This window comes from Myotis myotis, unplaced genomic scaffold (genome assembly GCF_014108235.1).
Source record: "Myotis myotis isolate mMyoMyo1 unplaced genomic scaffold, mMyoMyo1.p scaffold_m19_p_16, whole genome shotgun sequence".
NCBI lineage: Eukaryota > Metazoa > Chordata > Mammalia > Chiroptera > Vespertilionidae > Myotis > Myotis myotis.
Genome location: NW_023416320.1, coordinates 9979 through 23720, shown reverse-complemented (window position 1 = coordinate 23720; position 13742 = coordinate 9979). Strand labels below are relative to the sequence as shown.

The 13742-nt window shown below is 72.0% G+C and overlaps 1 protein-coding gene across 3 annotated transcripts; it reads left to right on the top strand.

Moving 5' to 3' along the window:
* Positions 1–1613: 1613 nt before the first annotated feature.
* Positions 1614–12316, top strand: RHPN1 (rhophilin Rho GTPase binding protein 1). Of its 3 annotated transcripts, none has more exons than XM_036338038.1 (15): positions 1614–1923; positions 5629–5744; positions 6135–6263; positions 6447–6522; positions 7114–7191; positions 7582–7706; positions 7785–7951; positions 8103–8296; positions 8644–8800; positions 8923–9039; positions 9355–9549; positions 9919–9995; positions 10128–10274; positions 10348–10503; positions 10663–12316. In XM_036338038.1, the coding sequence occupies exons 1-15, from the start codon at positions 1843–1845 to the stop codon at positions 10816–10818; spliced, it is 1971 nt and encodes a 656-aa protein (XP_036193931.1). In that variant the 5' UTR covers positions 1614–1842; the 3' UTR covers positions 10819–12316. The 3 variants fall into 3 exon arrangements, with proteins under 3 accessions (XP_036193931.1, XP_036193930.1, XP_036193932.1); XM_036338037.1 differs by lacking the exon at positions 1614–1923 and adding an exon at positions 1961–3177; XM_036338039.1 differs by lacking the exons at positions 1614–1923; positions 5629–5744; positions 6135–6263; positions 6447–6522 and adding an exon at positions 6536–6786.
* Positions 12317–13742: the final 1426 nt, after the last annotated feature.

Sequence of the window (13742 nt, the reverse complement as noted above, 5' to 3'; positions counted from 1 at the left end):
TGGCCGGTCTCCCGTCTCCGGCAGCAGGCGCATCTGTTTCCGAAGGTGGTTTCCAGGTGATGGCGGCTTCCTCGCGACACAAAATTGTTGACTGTTTCCAAACAATTCGTGGGTCTGTCCTGCTGACCCCCCCGCCCTGCTGACGCGTGGCGACGACCACCATCGGTTAAGGCTCGCGGCGCCCATGGGTCACCGCCCGGCTGGCCTGCGTGCTCCCCTCGTGCAAGGCCTTCCAGAGCCCGGATCTCTGTGGCCCTCGCGTGAGCACAGTGGGGGGTGAGTCTGGCTTCCCCGTCTGCACCTCGTTTTGAAAAACGTGAGCGGGAACAGTGGGCACCGAGGCCCCTGGGATGGCGCCCACCGCTGCCCGGCTGGGCGGACACTGGGCTCCAAGTACCAGGAGCCCAGCCCCAAGGTCTGCGCGAAGGGAGGTTTGCTCTCTCGCAGTCAGAGGAGGAGCAGGGCCAGGACTCTCTGCCCTCGGCAGGCGCCCCCCTCACCCTCACCCTCACCCCCACCCCCACCCCCACGTCACAGGCAAGACGGCAGCCCAGGCCTCGGGGTCTCACCCGCCAGGGCAGCGTGTGGGGCTGGCGGGCTGGTCTCCCCTGTGGGGCTCCCCCAGGAGCCCCCTGGACTCCCCTCCTGGCCACTGGCCTAAGCCGCATCCCAGCACCCCCCCTCGCCCCCTAGACTCATATTGCAATTGTGCGGGCGGCGCCGGGCCACCTGGATACGTTACTGTGGCGATGAGAACCGCGCAGCCGGCAATACCCTAGGGTTCCTCTTCCCTCCTGCACAGCCGCTCCTGTTCCCCTGTGTGTCCTGGCCAGGCAGGCAGAGGCGCCGCGCTCGGGATCCAGCTCTGGGGAGGGAGGCAGATCGGGTGTGCAGGGCCCGGCGGGGGCGGGGGGGGGGGGCCGGGCTGGAGTGTAGAGGGAACCTGATAGACTGAAGATTAGCTTCTGCGCCGGCTCCGGTGCTCCTGCCCCTACAAAGGGTGTGCTCCGTGGTGAGGCGGGCTCCGGCGTCACCGGAACTCGGGGAAGTTAGGAGGGACCCGGTGGAGGCACAGTGATGGGGCAGCCCACAAGGGCGCAGGTTCTGGGGAGTTCCATCCTGGAAATGGGCCAGTCCGGCTATCAGCTCGGAAGTAGGCTGTGGACTTGTAATGGTTCTGGAAGCAGGTTCCGGAGGCAGGTTCTGGGGGCGCGTTCGGGGCGCAGGACGCCGGACCTGCAGACACCCGCCCCGGAGCGGGAGGAGGAGCATTGTTTACCACCTCGCTCCAGCGCTCGCACCGTTAAACACGCCACGTGCACATTTGTGGACAAGCCCCTCGGAGGGTCCCTGTGGCCGGCGGGCGGCATGAACCCGCGCGGGGCCAACGTGGAGGCTGCAGGGGAAGGGAGCGGCCGGGACGGGAGCGGTTAGCGAGTTCCACGTTCCGCGTTATTTTTTCCTTTTCCCCTAACTTCTCGGCGCACTCCGCGGCCGCTCGCGCACGCGCACTGCGCGCCCCGCGGCCCAGCCCGGTGTCGGGCCGGGCGGTTGCCAGGGGCGACCGCATTCCCCCAGGACTCCGCGGGTGGGCGGGCGGGGCCTGGGCGCCCGGAGCCATCTCCTTCGCTCTCTGGTTGGTCGAGGCTGCTGTCCGTCGGAACCGCCGCCGTCGCCGATTGGGCAGCGGAAAGTTTCGCACGCTCGGCGCGGGCCGCCACACCCCTCCCGACGCCGGGCCCGCCACCCGGGGAGACCACAGTGCGGGACCCGACGCGGCGCCCGGGAGGGACCTACGCGGGCCTCGGCTTCCAGGCGGCGCGGACCGAGCGGCGGGCGGCGATGATCCCGGAGGAGAGGCGAGACGGCCCGGGCGCCGGCGACGAGAGCCCTGGGCTGCAGGCGGCCGACAGCGTCCGCAAGGTGGGCGCCCGGGGAGTGGGGGCGCCGGGAGGAGGGCGCCCGGAACGGGCGGGCGCGGCGCTGGGTCTCTGGCGGCGTTGCTCCCTTGTCCGAGCGCAATGCAAGGGAGACTCCCGCCATCCACAACTCGCTCGCCCCAAAAGGCAAGCTGGGCGCACTGTTGGGGAAACTGAGGCCCGGAGGGCAAACCCCGCGATAATTGCCTGCGCTGGTTGCGCTCTCGCCGGGCCGGGATCAAGTGCTGGGGAAGCAGCAGGAGGCCCCTCCCGTGCGGCTCAGGGACGGGGAGAGCGCCGTTCCAGCTCGCCGCTTCCCGGGCGCCCTGTCGGGCCGGGGCTGGGCTCCGGTCGGTGACAGCCCGCGCCTGCGTCTCGCGCCGGCCATTGCGCCTTTCCTAACGCCCCTGTCCCCGGGCCGCCGGCCTCGCGCTGGGCACCGGCGCGGTGTTTGCTGACACTCGGAGCTGCTGGTGGCTGAAGCCTCGCAGGTACAGGAAACGGCCGGAGTCACAGGCGGGAGCGCGTCCTTCCGTCCTTTCCCTGCGCACCCGCCCCGTGGAGTCCTGGGCGCTGGACTGTGGACCGGTTCCAGGAGCGCCGGGAGGCCCGGGAAGGGCGTGGGGCGGGGACCTGCCCCGATGGGCCTGGGAACGGGCTGCTCTGGCGGCCTCGCTCTCAAGCACAGACGCCAGTGTCGCCTGCAGAGGTGCTCGCCTCCCTCTCCCAGGTCAGGCGCGCGGAGGACCCGGCTGCTCCGTTCAGCTTTGTGTGCTGGGGCCAGGCCTTCCAGGGGCGAAGGGGGTGTCTGGTGGGACCTGGGGCCCAGGTTGGCAGCCACGTGATGCCGACCAGACCCCGCAGGGGCAGGCCCTCCTCACCCCCAGGAGATGCCAGGTGCTGTGGCAGCTACGTGTGGGGAGCACATTGGGCCCTGGTCCCAAGCGTGGGCACTGCCCTTGGTGACCCCACTTCCCGCGGCCCCGGCATGTGTTGTCGGATGGAATGTTGGGGAGGTTGCTCACACACGTGTTCCAGAGGGCTCTCTGCCCCAGGGCACCCTGGGAAGGCGCGGAAACTTCCCAGCCTCCTCTCGGGGCGACCCAGCAGCCCAGCGGCCAACTGTGCAGGGAGGAGGCGCTGGGCTGGGAGCTGGGCCGGAGGAGGCGCTGGGCTGGGAGCTGGGCCGGAGGAGGCGCTGGGCGGCCCTCCCACACTCCTCTGTCCTGTTGCCCCGGCGGCTCCTGCTCCCTGGAAGGTCTGACCGGACCCCTGTGGCCGGGGTGGAGGGGGCTGGTCCCGGTACGGTCACAGGCTCGGAGTCAGGACAGGGCCGCTGGCCAGGCCCAAAGCCACGCAGGAGCACTGAGGGCGGCGCCAGCGGCTCCCCGGCCGGTGTCCAGTGGGGACTCCCCAACGCCAGCCAGGGGCCCAGTTAGCAGGGGCTCTGGGAGTGGGGACGTCTGAAGGCACCAGGGGCCACCAGTGCCCCAGTGAGCCTCAGAGAGGGCGGGGGTGTCACCCCGCTGGCCGCAGGGGCCTGGTCTGTGGTCCATCTGTCATGTGTGTGGTTGCAGCCACCGTGTTCTGGCAGCCGTGTGGGGGGTGGGTGCTGGGCCCACTCCTTGGGGTGTCCAGATCCTCTGTGTTCAGGTGAGACCGAGGGAGGGAGGGGGGCCCTGAGGGGGGGGTGGGGGCTGATCTGCCAGGCGTGAGGGCCTCTCCCTGGGAACCCGCGGAGCCGGGAGCCTGGGCAGGGCGGGGACCTGCTGTTTGTTCCAGCGGCCTGTGCTGGCATAACTGTCCTCCAACTGTCCTCCCCCCCCCCCCCCCCGCGGGCTGTTTCCTCCTGGGCTGCTGGGGCCACAGGCCCAGGGCTTCCGGGCAGCCAGAGCCGCCAGCCCGGTCATGTCAGGGCCGCGGCAGTGGGTGTGAGGGGGTCTCTTCCCCGTTCTCCACCCTCTGCACCCGCTGGGCCCCGGCTGGGGGATGCTGGTCACCTGGCACCTGCGCCCCCTTCCACAGCAGACCCCTACCCCCGGGGCCAGCTCCACCCGGCGAGGGCGACAGGCCTGAGCAGGCTCTCCATCCGTCCGTCCGTCCGTCCAGCAGCGGAGGTCAGGTGGTTGCTCCGTCCCACGCCGCCCCCCGCTCCCCAGGCTCCAGCCACTGGCTTGGCGGGAGCGTTAGGGTCCAGGTCGTGAGGGGTGCCCCCGAGCTCAGAGTGGGCCCGGCTCGTCTCTCTGGGAGCCCCGGACACAGAGACTGCAGGACCGTGTTGGTGAGGACAGCCCTGCTGATCCGTGGCCTCTGCCCAGCACAGGACCCCCACCCGGGCAGACGGCCATGGCCGCTCACCCCGAGGGCGGGGCGCCTTGGGGGCTCGCAGTCGGAGCTTCAGGAGGAGCGGGATGCAGCCTGGGCTCTGCCCCCGCCCCAGGCCTCCTGCACGGAGGGGGCACGGTGGGCGGTATGGGGCGGAGAAGAGGCGGCGGTCAGCAGGAAGGCGGTCAGCAGGAAGGCACTCAGCCGGCAGAGCGAGGGAGGAGAGCGTCTTGTTCCTCCTGTGTCATCCTGAGACCAGCCGCCCCGTCTACAGATGTGGCCCCAAGACCCGCCATGGGGAGTCCCCTGCCACCTCTGCTCTTTCTCCCCAAGTTCAGGGAGGGACACACCCCCTCTCCCCAGCCTCCTGTCCTTCATGTCTCAGAAGAGTGCCTCCTCCTACAAGAAGCCTTCCCTGATTGACCTGTTGAGAACGCTGGAGTCTGGACACATTGGGCGTAAGCCCAGGTGGCTGTGCGCTGGCAGCCTTTGCCATGGGAGGGGAGAGGGTGCGCTCCTGTGCTGAGCCAGCTGGAGCCCGGAAGGTCTGACACTGCCTGTGCGGGGGGCGTCCTGGGGTAATGGGAGACAGCAGACACAGCAGGCGGCCGAGGCCGCGCAGCAGGAGGAAACCCTCCCTCTGTCCGCGCCCCTGGGGCAGCGTCTTCGTTCCCACGCTGGTCAGAGGTGGAGTGAGCGCCCATGTGGGCGTCGGCCGGGGAAGGTGGTTCTGAGTCCTTCCTGATCCCTGGCTGCAGACTGACCCCACGGGAGGTCCCTGCGTGGCCAGGAGGAGGCACGGTGGCCGCACGTCCCTGCTGTAAGCTGCCCCGGCTCTTCACTGCGGCCCCAGACGCGGGCAGGCTGGCACCATTGCCCGTAGCGTGAGGAGCCGCAGCCGAGGTGGGCAGCGGGCAGTCAGGAGGCCTGGCTTGCTGCCTGGGAGCGAGCGACCCTGTGCCTGTGGTTGGGGCGCTCACCAAGGGGTCCCCACGAGTCATCAGCTGGAACGGAAAGCCCAGCAGAGCGTTGAGGGGCGGCCCGAGAGCCAGCCTCCAGGCCTCGGTCACTGTCCCCGGCCCCTCCCGGCCTGACGGCGCTAGAGCAGGCGTGTGAGGGGCTGCAGGACGAACGTCCAGGAGGACGCGTGGTGAACTGTGGCTGCCTCCTGCCCGGGGCCCCGTCACGTGACGGCCGCGCCCACCATCAGCCCAGCTGTGTCCCACCCCCACCGAGTCCCTCCAGCCCTCAGCCCTTCCTCCCGGCATCACCCTCTGAGCCCAGGCTCCACGCCAGGTGGGCCGGCTCACCCCCTGCCCCACGAGTGGGGGACCCCTGGCCCGGCCTCAGGGTGCTGAGCCTGTGACCCGTGGCCTCCGTGCAGGGCGGCGACCCCCTGGTGCAGACGCAGCCAGGCCGCCTGCAGAGCCGCAGGGCCCGCGTCCACCAGCAGATCAGCAAGGAGCTCCGGATGCGGGCGGGCGCCGAGAACCTGTACAGGTGCGCAGGGCCCGCGGGCAGAGGGCAGGGCGGGCCCCATTCCTGCCCTGAGCCTGGCCTTCCAGGGTCCCCGGCCCCTCTGGGGGCTCCCAGATGCAGCACAGAGGTCTGACCCGCTCGCCCTGGGGAGTGGGTTCGGAGTGTCTGCCGCGGGCATGGCCTGCGCCTGGGGGAGGCAGGGGGGCGGCCGTGCCCTGGGGGCCCGGGGACAGCCAGGACATGCTCGCGAGGGCAGGAGTCTGCATAAACCGCCGGCGACTCGGGAAAGGGGGCCTGGACCCGCTGCTGCCCCCAGGAGTGGGCTCTGGAGCGGGGACTGGCGAGGCTGCAGCGTGGTCAGGCCTGCGGCCCACCCACAGGGCTGGCCTTGACCTCAGCCCCCCTTCCCAGAGCCACCAGCAACACCCGAGTCAGGGAGACCGTGGCCCTGGAGCTGAGCTACGTCAACTCCAGCCTGCAGCTGCTGAAGGAGGAGCTGGAGGAGCTGGACTGCGGCAGCGACGCGGACGGGCCCGGGAGGTGCGAGTGCACGTGGGGTGTGGACACGGGTGTGCGTGTGCGTGTGATGTGGGAGGTCCGTGACCCGGGCAGCCTGCGGCGTGTGTGGGTGTGCGGGGACGCCTCTCAGAGTCGGGGGGCTGTGGGTGTGCCACGGGGTGCCGGGCCAGCCCCAGGGTCGGCACTCGCTGCTTCTGGTTCCAGTGAAGGCGTCACTGTCCCCCTGATCCCCCTGGGGCTGAAGGAGACGCAAGAGCTGGACTGGTCCGCAGCCCTGAGGGTGAGTGCGGCCTGGGGGCCGAGGGGGCGGGTCATGGAGGCTTCCTGGTCCAGCGTCTCGATGGACAGGCAGGGAAACTGAGGTCCGAGGGGGGAAGGCCTGGCCTGGGGATGCCCACCTCCCCCGCTCAGGGCTTCGGACTGCGAGGCTTTGGAGAAGAGCCGCCTGGGCGGGCGCCGCAGAGCTGGTCCTCCTGCCCGGAGCCCCAAGATGTCCCCAGGGTCCCCATCTCTCGCTCTGAGGGTCCCACAGCCAGAGCCTGTGGTGAGAACCGATTGGTCCCCCATCTTGTGGGGGCTCAGGAGCCGGGCTGTCCTGTCCAGCTGGCCACTGCCTGGCAGGCCCTGTGCAAAGGCGCCTCCATGTCCCCCTGTGGCCTGTGGCACCTGCCCCCCGGGGGTCAACACAGGAATTCAAGCAGAAACAGCCCGGAGCCTCTGGGCCCATGTCTGCGGTGAGGGGTGGCCCTTCTCTGGGGCTGGTGCCCCCACCCCCCCACCGTCTGGGCCTCCCCACCCCCAGTCTGGGTCTCTCCCACGCGGGGCCGGGAGACTCCAGGCAAGGCCATTCCCCCCCCCCCCCCCCCCCCAGGAGCTGATCTCTGAGCACTTTGGAGAGGATGGCGCCACCTACGAGGCGGAAATCAGGGAGCTGGCCAACCTGCGGCAGGTAGGGGGCCCCGCCCACCCCACAGGGAGACCGGCCACACCCAGTGACCCCAGAGGCTCAGTCCCAACAGCAAAATGGAGCTCACTGTGGACTCACCACAGGGCAGCCCTGGGCAGTGGGGACAAGGCTCACTGTGGGCTCCCACGCCTGCCAGCGCCCTGCACCGGGCACTCGGCCCTTAGGGCAGGGCTGCTCCATGCCTGTCCCTCCCGTGCCCTTCGGTCTCCTGGGGCAAATGTGAGGCCTACGACAGCCCAGGAAGGACAGACGCCCAGTGTGGCCCCGTCCGCTCCGGCCCCGGCTGCCCCTGGGCTGTGATGTCCGAGGAGGCTCTCAGGGTGGGGTGCAGGCGGCTGCCCGGAGGGTGGGGTCAGCTGCTCCCTCCCGCAGGCCACGCGGACGCCCAGCCGGAGCCAGGCCGGCCTGGAGCTGCTCATGTCCTACTACAGCCAGCTCTGCCTCCTGGACGCCCGCTTCGTGAGCCCCGCCCGTGGCCTGGGGCTGCTCTTCCACTGGTAGGGCCCCGCCTGCGCCCACCTCTCAACTTCCGGGTTGTTGCCTCGGGCTCCACCCAGCCTGACCCCACCCTGCAGGTACGACTCGCTCACGGGGGTCCCGGCCCAGCAGCAGGCGCTGGCGTTCGAGAAGGGCAGCGTGCTCTTCAACATTGGGGCGCTGCACACCCAGATCGGGGCGCGCCAGGACCGCACCTGCCCCGGGGGCGCCAGCCGTGCAGCCGAGGCCTTTCAGAGGGCGGCAGGTGAGGCAGGTGCCCGGGTCTGCGCGTCCCAGAGCCAGGGTGGGTAGGACGGCCCCCAGCGAGAGGGGCTCAGCCTGTACCCCTGTGTGGGGCGCTCAGGGCTGAGGGGTGCGGGCAGCCCTGCCCTGCGCTGTGAGCACCGCCGTTGCAGGCGCCTTCAGCCTCCTGCGGGAGAAGTTCTCCCACGCGCCCAGCCCCGACATGAGCCCTGCCTCGCTCCGCGTGCTGCAGCAGCTCATGACCGCCCAGGCCCAGGAGTGTGTCTTCGAGGGTCTCTCGCTCCCGGCCCCCGCCGCCCCCCATGACTGCCTGGCCCAGCTGCGCCTGGCGCAGGAGGCCGCCCAGGTGAGGACGGCGCCCCTATCAAGCGAGGCCTGAACAAGCACCTTGGGCCCCGGCCAGGCCTGGTCAGCTGCCAACTGGGTGGGCAGGGCCTGGAATGGGGCCGGGGCGGTGTGCGGGGCTGCGTCTCCTATTGGTATCTGGTCCCTGGGGGGCTGGGCGGGACCCAAGGTCCTGAGTCCAGCTCTGGGACAGCACTAACCAGAACAGGAACTGGGAGCACAGACCTCAAGCTGGGACCCGCATGGGCCAGGGCCGGTGGAGGCTGGTCCCCAGGTGGGGAGGCGGGGCTGAGGCTGCTGGGGGGCCCCAGCTGGGCTTGGCCGACCGTCCTGCCTGGGTCCTGGCAGGTGGCGGCCGAGTATGAGCAGGTGCATCGGGCCATGGCCCAGCCGCCGGTCCGAGACTACGTGCCCTTCGCCTGGACCACGCTGGTGATCGTCAAGGCCGAGCACTTCCGCGCCCTGGCCCACTTCCACGCGGCCACGGCCCTCTGCGGCGGCCCGCGTGAGAGCCCACCCCACCAGCGCTGCGTGCGGGGGAGGCGGGGCTGTGCGTGCGGAGAGGGAGGCTGGCTGTGCGCGGAGGGAGGCCTCAGTGCGGGGGCTCATGGCCCTCTCTGCCCCCAGCGGCCGAGGAGCTCCTGGTGCGGGAGCGGGAGGTCTTCCTGGAGCCCCAGGCCCCCCCTGAGCCCCAGCGCCCCGCACTGGCACCGCCGCAGGAGCCCGAGGAGCGCAGGAAGCTGGGTGAGGCGGCTGTGGGAGAGTGCGGGGCCCTGTCGGGGGCGAATGATCCCCGGGGGCCACCCCACCCTACCCTTCACAGGTCACTCCTTCTGGCCACGCCTGGTACCCCAAAGCTGACGGGTGGGGTAGCCAACCTGCCTCCTGGATGCCCCCCACCGCCCACTGGTGGGTGATCCCGGGGCAGGAGGGGGCACACGTGGGAGGCTTTTCCGGGCCCAGCGTTCACCCCGGCAGCTCCCCTGTCCCATCCGGGCGGGAGCGGGGGCTGGGGCGCAGGGCGGCTGTGCAATGTGCGCTGTCCCCGCGTCTGTGCAGGCAAGGCCCACCTGAGGCGCGCCATCCTGGGGCAGGAGGCGGCGCTGAGGCTGCACGCCGTGGGCCGCGCCCTGCGCCGCGTGGACCCGCTGCAGGCGGTGCTGGCCCAGGCGCTGCGGCGCTCGCTGGCCAAGTACTCGGAGCTGGACCTGGAGGACGACTTCTTCGAGGCCCCGGAGGCCCCCGACATCCAGCGTGAGCAGCCGCGTGGGTGGGTGTGTCCTGGGCGTGGGGGCGGGGCCCTGCGGCCTTTGGGGCGAATGCATCACCGTTCACGCCCACAGCGGAGCCCGAGAAGCGGGGTGCTGGAGGCCACCCACGCTGCCGCCCCTGACTCCCCCAAGGGGGCTGCCCTGGGAGACAGACACCCCCAGGCCCCTGCCGGCTCCTCCGGGGTTACCTGGGCGGGAACCACCGCGGGCTCCTCGCACCAGTGGGGGTGCGGCCCGGCCCGGATGTCGGAGAGGGACGCGTGTCGCCCGCTCTGGCTGAGCCGCACCCAGCCGTGTCCCCGTCCCGTGAGCCGTGGGCTGAGCCCGCCCTCCCTTCCCGTCGCCCTTTCAGCCAGAACGTCCCAGAGGCCGGAGGTCCGCGCCCCCAGCTTCTCGCAGGTGAAGGTGGCCGACATCTTCCACCGGCTGGTGAGCGCCTTCCCGCCTCCGCTGCCCGCGAGGCCCCGAGGGGCCCGGCCTGCGGCGCCCCCTGGTGTCGGCCCCCGGATGTGCCGCTCGGTGGGGGCCGCAGGCCAGGCCGCTGACCTGGGGGGCCCCCAGGGGCCCCTGTCTGTGTTCTCAGCCAAGAACCGCTGGCGGCTGGGGGGCCCCGTGCACGTGACCCGAGGGGAGGGCGGCTTCGGCTTCACGCTGCGGGGAGACGCGCCCGTGCTCATCGCCGCCGTGGTCCCCGGGGGCCAGGCCGCGGTAAGGCCGGGAGGACGGCGGGTGGGGGCGGCGGCGTCTGGTGGGGCTCGGACCGCAATGCCCTGCCCCGCAGGCGGCCGGCCTCCAGGAGGGCGACTACATCGTGTCGGTGGACGGGCAGCCGTGCCGGTGGTGGAAGCACGCGGAGGTGGTGGCCCGGCTGAAGGGCGTGGGCGACGCGGGCGTGAGCCTGCAGGTGGCGACCCTGCTGCCCGCCGAGCCCGGCACGGTGAGCCCCGCCCTCACGGGGGCTCCACCCGCAGCTGCAGGAGGCCCAGCCGCCCTGGGGGACCCCGCTGCGGGGCTGCCCTCGGGAACCCCCAACGCGCCCCACACCCCCCCTCGGGTGGCCCCGCCGGTGCTGACCGCTGTGCATTCCCCGACGCAGGGGGACCGCCGGCCGCTGCGGGGGCTGCTGAGGAGCCAGGAGCGCGGCTGGGAGCCTGCGCCCGCGAGAGCCAGCCCCAGGCCCCTGCTCGGCTGGAGCCGCAAGGCCAAGAGGGGCAAGACTGGGGGGCGGCCGTCCCCAGACCCCCGGCCCTGAGCTGCTCCGCCGCACCCCTGGTCGCCCAAGGAGACGTGAGGGGCGGCTCCCCACAGGGGGGCCCAGCCTGGCCTGCAGCTGGCTGGGGGCGGGGACCCCGTCGTGTCCTCCCCCAGCCCCGGAGGACCTTCAAGCCAGTTGCCGTCCGGCCCAGTGCCCACTGCCCATTAAAGACAGTGTCGGATGAGGCGTGTCCGCCCAGTGCGGGGCCGGGCCCTGCACCCCCACTCACCTGGGGCCCCAGGAGGGCCGCTCCCAGGTGGGGTGGGGGTCTAGCCGCTCCTCTTTGAGCCGAAGGAGCGGGGCGGGGGGTCAGCTTTGGGTCCCTGCAGCTGGGTCCTCTCCCCCGTGGTGGCTTCCCAGGGCCCCTCAGCTGGCCTGTCCCCCTCCTGCCCCCACCCTGCCCACACCCCCCTCAGGGCGGGGTTCACCCTGAGCCCAGCTTCTGCCTGGCCCAGGACACCTGCCAGGCAGCCCTCCTCCGCCTTCCAGGCACCCGCAGCCAAGGCCCGGCTCAGCCCCTGCCCGGCCTCCAGGCCTCCATCTCGCCCTGCCCGGCCTCCACACAGCACCCCCAGCGGCCTGGGGGGCCTTCCCTCTGGGCGGGTCCCAGCCACGACCCCCCTGCAACACCTGCCATGTCCCCTCTGTGCACAGGGGCCCTCCCCCCTCTCTTCTCGGCCCCTCCTCCTCACGCGCTCCCTTTGGCGTCAGAGCCTGGATCTCATACAGCCCCTCCCAGCCGCCCCGCGCCCCTCGGCCTGGCCCCGCCCTGAAGCCCTGCCTGGGCCCCGGCTGCTGGCCCACCTGGAACCTGCCCTGAGGCTTCCTCACCCTCGGGCTCGGACCCAGCACCGATGACCCCGCCTGCCCGGCCCTCGGCTCCGTGCCCACCCCTCCCCGTGGCGCTGGCTGGGCTCAGACTGAGTCCTCCGTGTCCCCAAGCTGCGTGCGCACAGGGAGGCGGACCTGGTTCAGTGGTTGAGAGGTGAGGGCCTCCGTGGTGAGGGCGGCGGGGAGCTCTGGGCCTCCGTCCCATCCCGGGGGAGACGGCAGTGAGGGGGGCCGGCTGAGGATGGAGGGGCTCAGCCTGGGCCTGGAGGGCGGTGCGTCCAGGCGGGCGGCTCAGCTGCTGGGGCGCCCTCGGGGCAGCAGAGGTTGCCGGTTTGACTCCCAGGGCGCACACCTCGGCCGTGGGTGGATCCCTGGTTGGGGCACCTGCCGGCCAACCCAGCTCCTCACACTGGCGTTTCCCTCTCTTCCTCGCTCTAAAAGTCAGTTAAAAACCCACGTATCCTGGGGTGAGGCTTTAAAACGGGGGGAGGGGGAGAGGGCCTGGAGACACCTGGAGGGGCGCCGCCTGCGGGCAGATTGGGGTCGGGGCCGGTTGGTCAGGGATCCCTGTGGCCACCAGGGGGCAGCCGTCGCCCGATGCTGCGGCGCGGATGCGGGATCTCCGGCCGGGGCGGGGCGGGCGCGGAGGACCCCCTGCCGGCCAGGCCGCCTCCCCCGCCCCCGCCCCCGCCCCCTCCCCCCTGCTCCCTGGAGGTCCCCAAACAGCAGCAGCCCGCGCCCACACCTCCCTCCCGCTTTGGCGCTGCAGTCGGGGGGGGGGGGGCGGGGGGGTGCGGCCAGGGTGCCGGTGTGTTTCCCGCGACCCACCTGCCTCCCGGGGAGAACCGGCCAAGGTCACCTCCGCACGAAGTAACTTGATTAACAAAACCGCGTCCGGGAGGGGAGGCCGTTACCTGCTAATCGGGGGGCAGGCTGCAGGTCCGGCGGAGAGCGCGGCGACCCCTCCTGCGAGCGCTCCGCTGGGGTCCCGAGCCCCGCCTGCCCCTTGCGACCAGGGAGGGCCCCCCAAAGGTGGCACCCCGCTCTCCCAGACTCCCTCAGCCCCTCCCCTGCCCCGCACACCGGCCTCTCTCCAGGGTCCTTGCCAGGAGGCCTAGGGATGAGGTCCAGGGCACCGCTGGGCCTGGCTGGACCCACAGCTTCACCCCAGGGCCAGTCATTTCCTGCACCCCCACCCGGGGAGCAATGCTGCGCCCCCAAAACCAGGACTTGGAGGAGAGGGCGGCAGCCTTGCGCTGGGTGCCGCCTGCCAGGGGCTCAGGGTCGCTCAGCGCCCGGGTGGGGCCGTCCAGCCCGGGCGAGGGACCAGGTCTTTTCCGAGTGGCGGGGCCGCCGGCTCATGGGTGTGCACACGTGTGGGTGCGCGTGTGGAGATGGGGGTGCACTCCGCCGCGCTAGGGAGTCAGGCGTCTGCCCCACACCCCGAGCTCCAGCCCGGCTCCTGCCCCCCTCGCTCTCTGCCCGCCTTGGTTCCCCGGACGCGGCCGCCTCCCGTCGGGCTCAGCCTCCCTTTTCCGGTCCATCCGCGTGTCCCTGTCCCGGCCGCGCTGTGGGCCATGGGCCGGGCCCACACCGGCTCCACGCGTGAGCCTTGCGCGGAGGCGGCAGCAGGACAGCGCCGGCTCCCGGGGCCCAGTGCGGGGAGGGGGAGGCGGGGCGGGGGAGCAGGGCTGCTCGCAGGCAGGTGGGGGTCCCGGGGCGCGCCCTGAGCGGGCGGAGCGGAGGCCCCAGAGGGGCTCGCTGCGCAGCGGAGTCGGGGCGAGCCGCTCTGCTTTGCCAACAGAAAGCCGCGCAGGGGAAGGGCCGGCTCCGTTTCGCTTGGGTCAGCAGCGAGCCTGGCGCAGAGATTGATGCGCAGAGGCCTGGGGAGGGGAGCCGAGCAGGCCCAGGAGCCAGAGGGCGGCCTGTGCAGCGCGAAGGGGGGCGCCGGAGCCGGTCCCTTCCCGGCCTCAACCCTGGTCCCCGTCTCCTCCCCTGCTGCCCAGCCCGGGTCCCTCCAACCTCAGCGGCCTGTCTACCCTCCGTGCCCCTGGCTGAACCCACAGGAGACGGCACTGGGGTCCCACGGC

Coding starts and splice junctions, on each gene's coding strand:
- RHPN1 (XM_036338037.1), top strand. CDS start 2,764: ATGCCGACCAGACCCCGCAGGGGCAGGCCCTCCTCACCCCCAGGAGAT. Junction 7,952..8,102: donor GGCCTTTCAGAGGGCGGCAG/GTGAGGCAGGTG, acceptor CCGCCGTTGCAG/GCGCCTTCAGCCTCCTGCGG. Junction 10,504..10,662: donor TGCCCGCCGAGCCCGGCACG/GTGAGCCCCGCC, acceptor TCCCCGACGCAG/GGGGACCGCCGGCCGCTGCG.